The sequence below is a fragment of the Plecotus auritus genome (assembly GCF_963455305.1).
Source record: "Plecotus auritus genome assembly, chromosome: 8".
In the NCBI taxonomy this organism is placed as follows: Eukaryota; Metazoa; Chordata; class Mammalia; order Chiroptera; family Vespertilionidae; genus Plecotus; species Plecotus auritus.
In genome coordinates, this window is record NC_137782.1 from 67,310,530 (window position 1) to 67,323,540 (window position 13,011).

Genomic DNA, 13,011 nt, shown 5'->3' on the forward strand with positions numbered 1-13,011 from the left:
AAAAGTTCAGTGAATATGGGAAATCTCGTTTCCCAGGTGTTGGAGGGTGCCTCATTCTAGCTCCAATATATATAAAGATGAAAGTATCTGTATTCCTCGAGTTTATTTTGTCTTACCTTAGGTTGAATAGTAATGTTTTAATTTGAATGAATGTTTCTATTTTTCACTTGTAACACAGGTAATTCTGACACGAAGGACAGAAGAGGTGAGCCACTCACTCTATGTCTGACCTTTTTACAGTGTATAATATTTGTTATGTTTCCTTTGCTCAGTCTGTAGTAACCTTGTGCATTTGTGACTGTTATGTGTTTATTTTCCCTAAAGTTGTTTTCATATTAACGTCATAGAAAAGAGTAACAAAGACAAGTACTCACGTTTTTTTAAATGTAGATTATAGATTCTAATGTTATGATGCGTTTTAACAGGTAATGAAACAACTGTATCTTACTTGATCATGTCACCTTGTTAATATTACCCTTTGGTGATATTAGGCCATAGTTACCTTTAAACATACTGCCTTTGTGTGTTTTTTCAATGTCGACCCTTTATCACTTTATATGGATTTCAGCCCTTTAGTGTAAAGTCCCTATGACTAGAGATGCTGTGTTGGCGGTCTGAGCAGTACTGCCAAATCCCTGATCATCAGAGAGCAGAATATGTGGTACACATCTGTAGAAATGGCATGTTTTACTTAGGACAACATTAAGGCTATAAAGAACGTAAGAGAAAAATCATCCAACAGCCTAAGAAATGAAAATTGCATTTGAGTTTGGAAAATGTTAATCTGTGAAGCAATCTTTCTCATCATGAATTTCCTATTACAACATACTTTTTGAGGCATTTTTTTTCTGATTCCATTATTTAACTGTGCACAATTTTTCCTGCATAATTAATAGAACATTTGAAGGCTTATGAAGTCAGCTAAGTAGGGAGCATTTGAATCATAAAAGTAGGTACTCTAACCTTTTATTGTGTTATCCATCTGCCACTGTATTTGGTGAGGAATAATGCGATGTTACCATACTGTGTACAGAGTTTCCTCAATTTTGCAGCTCTTGCTTTCCTAAACTTAGGAACTAGATTCAGTTAATGCAGTATCCTGGGTATTCACATCCTCTTACCTGATTCTGACTATTAAATGAAGAAGTTTATAGATTTGTGTTGCAAATAGATTTTCTTCCTAAAACTGCTCTTTTAACCAATCTTACAATAAAGTCAAAAGACAAAGTGGTAGGCTTCAAGATTAAACATAAGATGTGTGATTCCTGCTACTTAGTGTACATTTTCTTAATATTCAGCTTTTCTCTTCCCTCAGATATATCCCTGTTTTACCTAGCTAACTAATATGGATTTGAGTAATTTCAATATTATGATTAAAAATAAACAAAATTAGCCTAGCCGTTTTGGTTGAGTGGATAGAGCGTCAGCCTGCAGATTGAAGGGTCCCGGGTTGGATTCCAGCCAAGGGCACATGCCTGGGTTGCAGGCTGGATCCCCAGTGTGGGGTGTGCAGGAGACAGCCAATCAATGGTTCTCTGTCATCATTGATGTTTCTATCTCTCCCTCCCTCTCGAGCCTTCCTCTCTGAAATCAATAAAAAAATATTTTTAAAAAAAGAAACAAAATTACCTTAATTATCAAGATTATTGGTAATTATGAAATACTAATATAATTTTTTAAAATTTAAATTTTTTATTGTTTAAAGTATTATATGAGTCTCCTTTTTTCCCCATTGACCTCTCCTTGGACACTCCCACCCCCAGTACATGCCCTCACCCCACTACTGTCTTGTGTCCATTGGTTATGCTTATATGCATGCATACAAGTCCTTTGGTTAATCTCTTACCCCCTCATACCCCGCCTTCCCGCATAGGTTGGACAGTCTGTTGGATGCTTCTATTAAATCTTCTTTTTAAGTTAAAAAATAATTTTGGCTCTAGCTGGTGTGGCTCAGTTTGTTGGGCATCGTCTCCTGCACTGAAAGGTCACTGGTTCGATTCCCAGTCAGGGCATGCGTGGGGGTTTCAGGCTCGATCCCTATTAGGGGGCATGCAGGAGGCAGCTGATTGATGTTGCGCTCTTATATCAGTGTTTCTCTTTCTCCCTCTCCTTTTCTCTCTCTAAAAAAATCAATAAAAATATTAAAAAATAATGATATTGTATAATTGTCTTTGGCCAAACAGGAAATTGAAGAGGCATACCAGTACATATTCTCAGCAGTCTCTAAAGCCCTATATGTAAAGATGATTTTACCAGAGCAGATCTTTTGTGGTATTGCTGTAAATTTTTATGTCATGTTCTGACTTTAAAGGCAAATGTGTGTGTTTTTTTGAGAAATGAGGCAATTGTTTTGAAATACTTGTATTATAATGGGTTTGCTGAGCAAATTATTTCTATACAGATGAATTAAGGGATATAAGTTTTATACACTGGCCTTTGTGATGCTTTGAACAGCAATGGCTGGTGTTTTAATGATCAAAGCAGGAAGGAATAAAAAGAAGGGAGGCAATCAGCCTTACTTCCTTTCTTTGAAGTCCAAGAAACTGGTTATTTTCTCAAATACATTATTTTTAAAATGTATTCCAAATTATTTTGGAATACATTGGTAGAACCAGCTTTTGTTCTAATTGTGATAAAATATATATAATATAAAATTTGCCATTTTAACTGCACAGTTCAGTGATATTAAGTACATTCACGTTGTTGTGCAACCATCACCAACCAACCATCTTCAGAACTATTTTATCATCCCAAACTGAAACTCTGTAACCCATTAAACACTAACTCCGCATTTCTCCTTCCCCTAATCCATTCTTCTTTTTGTCTCTATGAATTTCACTATTCTAGGTACCTAATTTAAGTGGAATCATACAATATTTGTTCTTTTGTTACCAGCTTTTCTTTCAAAGTATTTTTACTGGTATTAATTTGGATGATTAGTGTAATATTGTAATGCATATTGGTAAATCCAATTCTAGCATTGAGTTAATTGACATTGTTGTGCAACCATCACCACCATCCATCTCCATAACCTTTCATCTTGTAAAATTCGAACTCCATACTTATTAAACAATAATTTCCCAGTTTTCCCTCTCTCCAGCTCCTGGCAACTACCATTCTGCTTTATCTCTGAATTTGACCACTCTAGGTACCTCATATAAGTGGAATCATACACTATTTGTTTTTTTGTGACTGGCTTATTTTTTACTTAGCATAATGTCCTCAAGGTTCATCCTTTTTGTAGTATGTGTCAGAATTCCTTTTTAAGGCTGAAAATATTCCATTGTATGTGTATACCACATATTTCTTATTTATCCATCAATGGAAAATGGGTTGCTTCTACATTCTAGCTGTTGTGACTAATGCTGCTTATGAATATGGGTGTCCAAATATCTCTTCAAGATCCTGCTTTCAAGACTTTGGGGCATGTACCCAGAAGTAGAATTGCTGGATCATTTGGTAATTTTATTTTTTTAAGTTTTTTGTGGAATTTCCATACTGTTTTCCACAGCATCTGTATCATTTTACATGCCCACCAACAGTGCATAAGAGTTCCAATTTCACCACATCCTGGCCAACACTTAGTATTTTCTGGGTTTTTTTTTATAGTAGCCACCCTGGCTGGTGTGAGATTGCTCCTTGTTTTATAGTGGCTTTTAAAAAAATTAACAGTGTCTTCTTGCACAAATTGCAATATATATATTGTAAATATATTTTTATTGATTTCAGAGAGGAAGGGAGAGGGAGACAGAAACATCAGTGATGAAAGAGAATCATTGATCGGCTGTCCTCCACACATCCCACACTAGGGATTAAGCCCACAACCGGGGGCATGGGCCTGGACTGGGAATCAAACTGTGACCTCCTAGTTGATAGGTCCACACAACTACAGAGCCACGCCAAACGGGCTATTTTTTAAAGAGTTGTTCTATTTTTCTTATCACTTCTTCTTCCCAGGATTACCATTGCTCTCCTTGATTTTTGTGAAGGTCGCCTGAAGGGCTCTGGTTAAGTTTTGCTCTGAAGCACTGAGTGGACTGCATTGTGCTCATAATAGGTGTCCCTTCAGGAGAACAAACAGGGACATATCCTAAACTTAGGGGTTCAGTCATGGTTTAGGAAGTTAGACACAGTTATCCTCTAGGCAGAGCTACCTTTCTTTCTGTTTTCCTCTTCTTCATCTCTTGTGGCTGCCTAGAATTATCTGTCTTCAGGGCCCACCCAGGAAACCCTCTGTGAACCTAGTGTCCCTAGCAATCATTGCAATGTATTGATCTTCTCTGGATGTCAGTTCTAACCAAACAAAAAAAGTGTGTATGATACAATAAAGGATATTTAAATAGTAACTGAATATTATATTAAGAAATTCATGTTGATTTTTTAAAAAATATATTTTTATTGATTTTAGAGAGGATGGGAGAAGTGGGGGAGAGAGAGAGAGAGAGAGTCATTGATCGGCTGCTTCCTGCATGCCCTCTACTAGGGGTTGAGTATGCAAACCAGGCACGTGCCCTTACTGGGAATCGAACCGCGACCTCCTGGTTCATAGGTCGACGCTCAACCACTGAGCCACACAGGCCAGGCTTGTGTTGCTTTTTTAAATAGAATAATGGTATTGTGATTATGTTAAGAATCTTTATTGCCTTGGCTAGTTTGTTCAATGGTTAGAGCATAGTCCTGAGGACTGAAGGGTTTCTGGTTCAATTCCCAGTCAAGAGCACGTACCTCAGTTGCAGGTTTGATCTCCAGACCTGATTGGTCGGGGCATGAGCGGGAGGCAACCAATCAATGTGTCTCTCACATCGGTTTCTCCCTCTCCCTTCCTCCCTCCCTTCCTCCCTGTCTAAAAATCACTGGAAAAAAATATCCTCGGGTGAGCATTTAAAAAAAAAAGAAGAAAAGAAAAAATAATCCCTAGCACTTAGTGATACATACTAAAGTAATTACAGTTGCAATGATATGTCTCAGATTTGCTTTAAAATAACCCAGTGGAATGGATATGGAACAGTGGTTCTCAACTCAGGGCAGTTTTCCCCCAGAGGACAATTGGTATTGTCTAGAGGTGATTTTTGGTCATCACAATTGGTTAGCTGCTAGCAAATAGTAGGTAGAGGCCAGAGATGTTCTTAAACATTCTACAATGTCCATGACAGCCCCACACAACAGAGAATTATTAGTGTGAGGTTGAGAGATCCTAGTATAGATGTAAAAAAACTGGCATAATAGTGATAATGTTGAAGTGAAGTGATAAGTTTATAGTGATTTATTATAGTGTTCACTTTACTCCTGTGTAAGTTTGAAAGTTTCCCATAATAAAAAGTTTAAAATATATACAGCATTTAAAAAAAGAAGCAGCAGCAGCAATCGGCACTCTGTGACAACTTCCTCTCCCCCCACTCTGGATAGCACTCTTGTTTTTCCAGCTGAGTCAGGATGGGACACCACAGCTTGTTACACAGCTTGTGGGTGTACCGACTCTGCTTTGGCAGGCCTTTGGTTAAATGCCATCCTCCTACCCCAAGGCTCACTTTCATCCCCAGTCCTAGTTGACTCTGAACACTAGGGTATTTCCAGGCCCAGACTGGTAGAACCAGTACTTGCCTTTCAACTGTAGGTTCTTGGGCTCTGATTGATCTCTTCAGCAGTCCAGTTCCATCTGTTTTGTCTTACAAACACCCCTCAAAGGTTTTGATCTACTGAGGCCACCCTTGCTGCCTTCCCAATATGCTTTTGGTTCGTTAGTATGTTTATATATCTTTTATTATTTTGGTGTCCTTTTGGGAAGAGAAATAAGTAAAATTATTATTTTTAAATTTGTGCCAGGCACACCCAAGGACAGGGAATAAACTCATTTTATCCCATCAGCATAAATAGAAAGAAGTAAAATTATTGATTCAGTGAACCATCTTGAGCTAGATGTCTCTAATTACCCCCCTTTTAATACCCAATATACAGCCCTCTGTGATTGGCATTTAATAGACATACTTAGTGACATATCAACCATTAATTCTTTTATTCATTCACTCAGTATATAGTCCTGTAGAGGTGCTCTCTCTTTTCCGAGTCAGCACGGAAAAGGAACGGGTCCGATTCTGAGTGGAGGAGCTGGGGATTAAGAAATAAAAGAAAGGAAGAGTCCAGATAGAAAGATAGAAACAAAGCTGGGAGCCAGGTGGGATGCCATCCTCTCTGATGGAGAGGCAGGAACCCTGAGCCTACACAGCACATTTATTTTATACCCCCAAATACCAGGAAGTAACACCAAAACTTAGGATCAAAGGAGCTTATTTGCATTCTTGAGTAGGCCCTAGTATTCCTGGTGCTTGTCTGGATTTACATATCAAAGCCCACTCCCAGGCACCCGGACAAAGGTAAAAAGTCTGTACTGATAACACCCCCTCCCCTACCCCCCCACCCCGCCTTCTTGGGGAGGGCATAACCGAGACAAGGCTCTGCCAGTCGCCTCGGGCTCAGCTGACAACAATTTAAAGAAATGCCCATGTGCCTTCCCAGGCGGCCTTCTACATAGTCCAGTATTTGTTCATTGCCAATTGTGGGTGAAAATTTGTGTTAGGTTTAAGGTATATCGTGAGAAACAAAGCAGGTATGTAATCTTTGCCCTTGTAGAATTTATGGTGTAAAGAAGGGGCACTCATTAGTCATTAAACTCAAATCCTATCTAATAACAGAATAATATGCAAATTAACCATCACTCTGCTACACCCACAAGCCACACCCATAAGCCAATTAGGAGCGAGTATGCAAATGAACCCAACCAAGATGGCTGCGGCCACGGAGCGAGCAGGAGGCTTGGGTTTCCCCGGCAATGGAGGAAGCCAAGCCTTCCCCACACCCTGGCAGGCCCAGGCCTCCACTCAAGGCTACAAAGTTTCAATTATAGAAGATAAATAAATCCCAACAAAAATGGCTGCGGCCACGGAGCAAGCAGGAGGCTTGGCTCTGCTCAAGGCTACAAAGTTTCAATTATAGAAGATAAATAAATCTAGTAAAAGAGTAATATGCAAATTGACCAGCACTGCAACACACAAGATAGCTGCCCCCATGTGGACACAAGATGGCCACCACAAGATGGCCAGCAGGGAAGGGCAGTTGGGAGGGACCAGGCCTGCAAGGGAGGGCAGTTGGGGGCGATCAAGCCTGCAGGGGAGGGCAGTTAGGGGTGACCAAGCCAGCAGAGGAGGGAAGTTGGAGGCGACCGGGCCTGCAGGGAAGGGCAGTTGGGAGGGACCCAGGCCTGCAGGGGAGAGCAGATAGGGGGGACCCAGGCCTGCATGGGAGGGCAGTTAGGGATGACCAGGCCTGCAGGGGAGGGCAGTTAGGGGTGACCAGGCCTGCAGGGGAGGGCAGTTAGGGGCAAACAGGCTGGCAGAGGAGCAGTTAGGCATCAATCAGGCTGGCAGGGGAGTGGTTAGGGGGTGATCAGGATGGCAGGGAGAAGCAGTTAGGGGCAATCAGGAAGGCAGGCAGGCGAGCAATTGGGAGCCAGCAGTCCTGGATTGTGAGAGGGATGTCCGACTGCCTGTTTAGGCCTGATCCTACCGGGGTCCCATATTGGAGAGGATGCAGGCTGGGCTGAGAGACACACCCCCCCTGCATGAATTTTGTGCACCGGGCCTCTAGTAAATATATAATTACAAAGTGTGAGAGGTAATATCAAGGGAAATAACAGAGTGCTCTGTGAGAATAATAAAGAAAATCCTAGCTAACATTGACTGAGTACATAATGTGTGCCAGTTACTGTGCCAAGAATTTTACATGGATAATCTCATTTAAACTACAGAGTAACTGATTTTAGAGATAAGAAACACTTAGGATCCTAATTTAGTATTAGGAAACAGAAAATATCTCTCTGGGGAGAATAACACTTAAAATGAGAACTAGATGATTAGGAGTTGGCCTGGCAAAGAATGGAAGGAGGCTATGTAAAAGCAGAAGGAAGGAACAACGTGTGCACAGGCCTAAGGAAGGGATGAACTAAGCATGGAAGGACTCCAGTGGCTGAAGTTTAGTGAGCAAGGAAAGAGTGGTGGGAGATCTAGTAAGCAGAGACTGAATGGGAGAGGTTTTTATGGGCCAGGGTAAAGATACTAGATTTCCTCTAAAGGCTTGGGAAACCATCTAGAGGTTTTACATATGAGAGGAACATGATCTGATTTGCTTTCTTAGAGTTCCCTCTGCCTGCTTTGTGTAGAATGGGTTGGCAGGGGGCAGAGGCTTACCAGATAAGAGAGAATAGAGACTTTAGTGAGGGCAACAGTTTTTAAAAAGGGCAAATAAATATGAGGCATTCGTTTTAGCCTGAGAATATATTACTTGCAGCTGAGTTGGATATAGAAGAAAAACATCCACATTCATTACAATGGCCCACATTTCTTACTTTAACAGGGTGGATGGCAGAACTAGCTTATTGAAAGGTAAGGAAAATGTTTTGTTTTTTTTTAAATCTTTATTCAGATTATTACAATTATTTCTCCTTTTCCCCCCCATAGCTCCCCTCCACCCATTTCCCACCCCACCTTCTGCCCTTACCTCCCCCCCCCACTGTCCTCATCCATAGGTGTACGATTTTTTTCCATTCTCTTCATGAACCCCCCATACCCCTTTCCCCCTGAGAATTATCAGTCCACTCCCTTTCTATGCCCCTGATTCTATTCACCAGATTATTCTGTTCCTCAGGTTTTTAATTCACTTGATTTTTAGGTTCGCTTGTTGATAGATATGTATTTGTTGTTCATAATTTTTCTCTTTACTTTTTTCTTCTTCCTCTTCTTTAAGAATACCTTTCAGCATTTCATATAATACTGGTTTGGTGGTGATGAACTCCTTCAGCTTTTTCTTATCTGTGAAGCTCTTTATCTGCCCTTCAATTCTGAATGATAGTTTTGCTGGGTAGAGTAATCTTGGTTGTAGGTTCTTGCTATTCATCACATTGAAAATTTCTTGCCACTCGCGTCTGGCCTGCATAGTTTCTGTTGAGAAGTCAGCTGACAGTCGTATGGGTGCTCCCTTGTAGGTAATTAACTGTTTTTCTCTTGCTGCTTTTAATATTCTCTCTTTGTCTTTTGCTCTTGGCATTTTAATTATGATGTGTCTTGGTGTGGTCCTCTTTGGATTCCTTTTGTTTGGGGTTCTGTGGGCTTCCTGGACTTGTAAGTCTATTTCTTTCACCAGGTGGGGGAAGTTTTCGGTGATTATTTCTTCAAATAGGTTTTCAGTATCTTGCTCTCTCTCTTCTTCTGGCACCCCCATAATTCTGATGTTGGTACGCTTGAAGTTGTCCCAGAGTCTTCTTACATTATCTTCAACTTTTTGGATTTTTTTTTTTGCTTTTTGCTTTTTCGGTTGAGTGTTTTTTGCTTCTTTGTATTTCAATTCTTTGACTTGATTCTTGTGTTCCTCTATTCTGTTTCTGGGTCTCTGTATAATATTTTTTATTTCAGTCAGTGTATGTTTAATTTCTAGTTGGTCCTTTTTCATATCTTCGAGGGTCTCGTTATATTTATCGGCCTTTTCTAGGATATTCTTAAAAAGTCTTATAACCGTGGTTTTGAATTCTATATCCAATCGTTTGTTTTCCTCCATTTCTTTCGTTTGTGATCTGATTCTTTGACCCCGCATTTTCACTGATTCCCTGAGTTGGTAAGGTAGATATTTGTGCTAGGTTTCCAATATGGCCCAGTGGGTCTGCTTCCCCAGTTAACCTGAGGTGGACACTCTTGGTGCACCCCTTTGTGGACTGTGTGTACAGCCTTGTTGTAATTAAGTCTTTATTGTTGTTGGTATCACTGGGAAGAATTGACCTCCGGGCCAGTTGGCTGTAAGGATCAGCTGTGTCTATGCTGGGAGAAGTTCGGTGCTGGAGACAGCCTTATAGGATTAGACTTGCCAAATTGCAATAGGCTCTGTGCTCAGCTTGGATGGGGTGGAGTCTCAGTCTTGGCTTCCTGTCAGCCTTGCCCTTGCGCGCATGTGCGCTTTCAGTCCTCCGCCTTCCCCAGCTCAAGTCTCCGCCTGAGAGTCCAGACTCCCCCCACAAGAGCGTGGGTCCCCAGGGGCTCGCCTGGAACTGGGGTTCACTGCAGTCAGAACTGGGGCTCAGTGCAGTCAGGATCCTCTGACTCCCTTCCACTAGGGAAAGCCTGTGGCAACCTCCACAGCCTTTGTGCGCACTGGCCCGCGCGCGCCTTCAGACTTCTGCCTTTCCCAGCTCGAGTCTCCGCCCGAGAGTCCAGACTCCCCCCGTAAGAGCGTGGGTCCCCAGGGGTTCGCCCGGAACTGGGGTTCAGTGCAGTCAGAACTGGGGTTCAGTGCGGTCGGAGGCTTCCTTCCCCCTTCCGCCAGAGAAAGTCAGCCAGGCTCTCAGCCGCCCTTCCTCTCTGCGCGCACAAAGCCCCTTTGCCATACCTCCAATTCTGTGAGCTTTTCTTTTTCCTTCTAGTTGTAGAATTTTCACTCAGCCAGCTTTCCTGTGGTTCTGGATGGTGTCCGTTCTGTCTTTTAGTTGTAGTTTTGAAATTGTTGTGCGAGGCAGCAGTTTAGGTGTTTACCTATGCCGCCATCTTGGTTTCTCGGTAAGGAAAATGTTTTAGAAAGTTTGCATTGCCATATAGGCCCAGAAGAGAGGTCTAAACAAGCAATGCAAATGTGGGGATTGCCAGCATATCATTTCTGCTTACCGCCAGCTATCTGATCAGATCAACTACATAACGTATAGATAAGAATGCCAAGGACAGAGCCCTGAGGAAATCAGATATTTATAAGATCTCGTGTTGGAAGAGGAACAACTAGCAAAGAAAATGATGGAGCAGCCTAGAGATAGAAGGAAAATCAGAAGAGTGCTTTGTTGTAGAAACCAAGAGGAAAGTTTTCAAAGAGGAGAGAGTGGCCAGCCAGTTTGAATGCTCATTTTAAGATGAGAGGCACATACCAGGGTATGTTGAAAATTGTCATCTCCCATCTCTTTAAAGAAAAACAACTTTGCACTCCACATATTCCTCACATGCTACTCCTTTTCTCTGCATTCCTTTATGGTTAAAGTCCTCACTTCACATAAGGAATCGGTATCTTACTGTCTCCTCTTTCCCTCTTTATTTCACTCCATTTAGGCTTCTTCACCAATCTTGAAAAGTTTACCAATAGCTGCCATCTTGTCAAATTCAGTTTCACTTCTCTATCTTCATCCTACTTAATCTATCACTAATATAAGATTGAACTTATTACTCTCTACTTGAAAAACTGTTTTGGCATCCATAAGACCATATTCCACTGGTTTACCTCCCACTTTATAACTACTGTTTATGAGTCATGTAGCTAGCTGAACTTTTAAAAGAATGTAAATCCAGTTATTTCTCTGCCATGTTCAAAGCCCTTCAATCACATAGTGTTTCTCATCACATTCAGAATTAACTCCACACTCACTACAATGGCCTACAAAGTCCTAAGTCTCCTGGCTCCTGCCTCCCTCTCCAGCCACATTTTACTGGATTTTGTGTCGTTTTTGAACCTGCCAACCTCCTAAGGGCTATTATACTTGCTGTTCCCTGTGCCTAGAACAGTGGTCGGCAAACTGCGGCTCACGAGCCACATGTGGCTCTTTGGCTCCTTGTGTGTGGCTCTTCCACAAAATACCACGTGTAGGTGCGCATGTACAGTGCGATTGAAACTTCGTGGTCTATGCGCAGAAGTCGGTTTTCGGCTCTCAAAAGAAATTTCAATCGTTGTACTTTTTTTTTTTTTAATATATATTTTATTGATTTTTTACAGAGAGGAAGGAAGAGGGATAGATAGTCAGAAACATTGATGAGAGAGAAACATCGATCAGCCGCCTCCTGCACACCTCCCACTGGGGATGTGCCCGCAACCAAGTTACATGCCCTTGACCGGAATCGAACCTGGGACCCCTCAGTCCGCAGGCTGACGCTCTATCCACTGAGCCAAACCGGTTTTGGCTCATTGTACTTTTGATATTTGGCTCTGTTGACTAATGAATTTGCCAACCACTGGCCTAGAAAGCTCTTTGCCCAATATTTGCATGGTTCACTTCACATTACATAGACCTCATAACCACTTCAGGCCTTCCCAAACTACTCTAAAATAGCCGAATCTACCCCTTCTTACCCATCACTCCCTAATTCCCTACCATTCTTTTCTTTTCTTTCTTTAAATTATTGATTTTTTTTTATTACAGTTTACATTCAGTATTATTTTCAGGTATAGAGCACAGTGGTCCGACAATCTTATACTTCACAAAATGCTCCCCCCCCCCCCCCCCAGTATTTCCAGTATCCACCTGGCATTATACATAGTTATCATAGTATTGTTAACTATATTCCCTGGGACTATTTTCTAACTACCAATTTGTACTTCTTAATCCTTTCCTTCACCTTTAGACCCAGTCTTAGAAACCACACACACAACCGTCAGTCTGTTCTCTGTATGAGTCTTTTTCGATTTTGTTCACATGTAAGTGAAATAATTTCTCTTTCTTTCTTTTTTTTTTTTTTTAATTTCTCTTTCTTTGACTAACTTATTTCACTTAGCATAATATCCTCTAGGTCCATCCATGCTGTCACAGATAGTAAGAGTTCATTATTTTTTATGGCCGAGTAAAATTCCATTGTATACATATACCACAACTTTTTTATCCACTCGTCTATTGAGCATTTGGGTTGCTTCCATATCTTGGCTATATAAATAATGCAGCAATGAACATAGGAGTGCATATATTCTTTTGAATTAGTGTTTTGTATTTCTTTGGATAAATACCCAGAAGTGAAATTGCTGGGCCATACGGCAGTTTCATTTTAAATATTTTTGAGGACCCTCCATTACTGGTTTCCATAGTGGCTACATTCCCACCAACAGTGCTTGAGGGTTCCCTTTTCTCCACATTTTTGCCAACACTTACTGTTTGTTGATTTATTGATGATAGCCATTCTGACAGGTGTGAGTTGATATCTCATTGAGGTTTGAATTTGCATTTCTCTGGTG

General features: G+C 41.2%; 1 protein-coding gene across 4 annotated transcripts in view; it reads left to right on the forward strand.

Moving 5' to 3' along the window:
* The window catches only part of PTPRA (protein tyrosine phosphatase receptor type A), a 167,992-nt gene that overhangs the window by 107,921 nt on the left and 47,060 nt on the right, over positions 1 to 13,011 (forward strand). For 2 of the 4 annotated variants that reach the window (XM_080686386.1, XM_080686388.1), the window contains one exon: positions 179 to 205. The exons of the other annotated variants lie outside the window; for them this stretch is intronic. In XM_080686386.1, coding sequence (XP_080542512.1) covers positions 179 to 205 — 27 coding nt within the window. The remainder of the gene's footprint in view (positions 1 to 178; positions 206 to 13,011) is intronic. 4 annotated transcript variants of the gene reach the window in all.